Source organism: Austrofundulus limnaeus, unplaced genomic scaffold (assembly GCF_001266775.1).
Source record: "Austrofundulus limnaeus strain Quisiro unplaced genomic scaffold, Austrofundulus_limnaeus-1.0 Scaffold2059, whole genome shotgun sequence".
NCBI lineage: Eukaryota > Metazoa > Chordata > Actinopteri > Cyprinodontiformes > Rivulidae > Austrofundulus > Austrofundulus limnaeus.
This window is the reverse complement of record NW_013954461.1, coordinates 13,984-17,658: the sequence shown is the minus strand read 5'-3', so window position 1 is coordinate 17,658 and position 3,675 is coordinate 13,984. Positions and strand designations below refer to the sequence as shown.

Sequence of the window (3,675 nt, the reverse complement as noted above, 5' to 3'; positions counted from 1 at the left end):
GGTCTGGGCCTCCCTTCTGAAGCTGCTGCCCCCGCGACCCGACCCCGGATAGGCGGAAGAAAATGGATGAAAATGGATGGATGGATGTGACAATTATTGCTTATGTAAAGCAGATAGTAAAGATATGAATCAGAGAACTGATAAAAGGGAGCTCCTACAAGATGATATCTTGTCGATATTTGAGCACTTTTATTTGCAAAAAAACAATAAATCTGACTGATGAATGCAAAGGTTTATGCTAAAAATGGCCCTTCACAAACCAACATGTGAACAATGTTCACTTTTCATACACAAGTTAAACTTAAAAAAGACAGTGATAAACAAATTTATCTGGGAGAGTTCATGATTTTCTCCTTGCAAATACTGTAAATACAGGCATCCTTTGCTAAGCATTAGCATCCCTTTGCAGCAGACTTAACATGTCAGTCATCTGGATGGTGGAATAATTTAAATAGATTATGCTCATTATGCAATAATTGGCCTTATTTTAGATGGAAATGTCATTATTTAAAAAAAAACACGTAAAAATGAATCTTCATTAGAGATTGAAAAATATTCCAAGTTCTTGTATAATGAGCATCACCAGGCCTCAGATGGTAAAAAAATAATGATGTCTTGAAACGTCAACAGACTTTATGGTGTCTTTACAATGACATCATAGCTAGGTGTTCATTATTATGGGGAGTAAAAAACTAAAAATGAGTAAAGCTGAGACCAGTCCTTAAATTCTGCAAATACACTGCCACTTTCTGAGACTCGGACAGCGAACCGTTTTGTGGCGTTTGTAGCTTTTTAGACAAAATACCAACACACTGAGCTCTGACAACTCAACATGAATTTACATGAATTGGTTCAGCATCTGTTTTAGCATGCCCTGTTTTTTTTTAATGAGTGTGGGCTGGGGATTCAGGAATAGAAACAGCTCTGTGAATGTAGCCACCTCTCTCTGTCTCCAAGAGCAGCGCCTCAGTTGTGGCAATCACAGCAAAACAAGTCAAGTATACATGAGGGTTATGCAGTGTTCCTGGTTATGTAATTGTTTTCGCTCTATTTTTTTCCCCCGCCGTCGAACCTCAAAATGGAACACACAACATGTCAACACGGAGTATGGGACTCATTAGCGTAGAAGTGGTCCATTAAAATAACCACTGTAGTTCAGCAGATTCTATAGTAAGGTCTGGATGAGCCCCCTACCTCTACGAGTGGGTGCCAGTGAGCGATGGGTTTCCGGGGGTACGACAGCATCTCGTTCCAGTGGTCCCGCCCCAAACTTTCGGCCTCGTTGCCAACCCGGCAGACACCTATCACCTCATTGTGTCCGACCCTGTGGAGGATAGGTTCGGGTTAGCTGCAGGACAGCAGTTAGAGCAGCAGGTAAAGTGGTAGATGTACAAACCGATCGTAATCCATGACGGCTATGAGCAGGCTGATCTGATCGATGTTCTCAGGAGGAACATCAAACACGATGGCTTCATTGTACACCGGGTTCAGGGTGTTTCGCTTGGTTGAAGTCTTTCTTTTCTTCAACCTCCTTCCTTCACACATAAGGGACACTTTCACGTATGGATCTGAAAAAAACAGTGTGGTACATTTACAAAATGTAGGGAAAGGAACGCTCAAATATAACCAGCTGTGCTTCCAATCGAGTCCATTATGATCAAACACTTCACAATGCTGATGTGAAGAGAATAAGCCTTACTGGTTATCTTTTATTTGCAATGTAAGGGTGTTTTTACACCTGATAGTCTGGTAGACTTGGTTTGACTGGGGAAAAAAATGCAACATTTGTTTAAATTTTAACTGCGAGGTTCACTTCCACACTCGCCTGTGGTGGAGCCGCACCAAGAACCAGTGAAGGAAACAACAAAAATTCCTCTGTGCAAATGTTGCCACTACGCATGGTTGTAGTAAACAGGAAGTAAAGTCACAAACTCTCAGGCACCTCACATCTCAGGACAATGGAGTTAAGTTATCAGGAACATGTTGCTGCTATCAGGAAAGCTGTAACTATTCTGTCATATCAGCTAGTATTGGTGATGTTACATGCTGTCTGGAGACGTAGAAAAAGAAATGTTATTCTCTTCACGTTACGGGAATATCCAGGAAGTCACCGACAGCAGGAGGAGGGTCCAACTGCAGCCACTACAGTTATTGTTCAGCAGGAACAGCTGATCGAATTAATGTTCACTACATCAAAACTTATTCAGCAAATGTGTTTCCATCTCCACCTTTCTGCATTAAGTTTTTCAGAAAATCCAAAAACCACATCAAGCGGGCGTAAAAACCTTTTTGCGAAATTGTGGAAGTTTCGCAAATTTTTTTCCGTTTCCCTCCATCTTTTCTTATGTGATACCTCAAAAAAACGTTGATGGAAACACGGCTAGTGTTGCTAATGCTATCACTACGCTACAAACAAAGAGCCATTGTGGGTCAGGGAACGCAGAGCATCTCGTCTCCTTTGGGTTGCGGCAGGCTTTTGCCAACGCCGGCCCAAAATTAGAAGCATATCATTGCAAAACCGCCTTTGAATGAGCGTCTCTAAATGGTATTGCAGTTGTATTGACATCACCGGATCTTTCTGCGTCTGTGCTCTGTCCTGCTCCCGTCATTTCTGTCCAATGGGAGCAATGACCGTCAAACACTTGGCTTTCTTTATAAATTAATGTGCAAAAAAGCACAATATGAATGCAAACTGCACCAAACAAAAAAATAAAGTCCACTTTTGGACCCTTCGTCTTGCTTCTTAGACCAGACTGCATCAGCCTTACTGATGAAGATTGTAACTAATAAACCTTGAGCAGTTTCAGAAGTTGTGTGTTTCATCCCACTAAATCTTTCCTGTCCAGTGAATTCGCCCGTCCATCAGCACCCACCTGAGGCTCCGGTGATGTCCATGGCTTTCAGATTTCTTGCTTTAATTATGGTGATTGTAAGTCTGCCAGCGGTGGGGAGATAACACAACGAGAACATGAGCTCTCCGAGATCCACGTTGTCCTAAAAAAATGTAATAAGATTTTATATTAGCGACATTCATTCTCCCCTCCTTTTGTTTTGAGAGTTTAATTTACTTTTTTAAGTCGTTACAGCAGATGGTGCTTGAATTTACAGACTGAAGTCCAGATCCTTGATGCTATAAAGTCTGAAGGCTGGCTGATCAAAACAAACATTGTGGACTCAATAATAAACCATAACGGGTGCCTGGGAGATAAATATTAAAAATCTGTTTCAGGGTTTTGAGCAGAGACTAAATATCACCGGCTGAGGACCAAGGTTTTATTTTCGAACCAAATCATAACGTGTTAAAGTGTTTGACACACGTTTACACTTCAGATCCCACCTGAAACACCTCGGAGAAAAACCTCAGAAGCTTTTAATAATCATACACAGAAAAAAAGGATTTTTGGGTGTCGTAGCCTTTATTTAATTATTCTTTTAAATTTTACAAAATAAATCTAAATTTCTAAACTACTAGAATTTACTAAATAAACAATACACATAATATTTTATCTCAATATTACTGTACAAAAAAAGTAAATGCTAATATTATTTTACCAGTAATATTTAAGTGCTTTTTCTGGACAGCACATAAACATGAATGAATTAAGTAACTTCTACTCTTCTGGGCTAAAACTGAGGGTGCATGCACACACAAAGGCTGCTGCTCCTCATTCCCTT

The 3,675-nt window shown here is 40.4% G+C and overlaps 1 protein-coding gene across 1 annotated transcript in view; it reads right to left on the bottom strand.

The window, feature by feature from the left end:
* Positions 1-3,675, bottom strand: part of LOC106536968 (synaptotagmin-9) — a gene marked incomplete at its 5' end in the record, with an annotated part of 21,067 nt that overhangs the window by 4,191 nt on the left and 13,201 nt on the right. Inside the window, 3 exon segments of the mRNA XM_014034331.1 lie at positions 1,195-1,324; positions 1,397-1,568; positions 2,874-2,994. Of these exon segments, the coding sequence (XP_013889785.1) occupies positions 1,195-1,324; positions 1,397-1,568; positions 2,874-2,994 (423 nt within the window).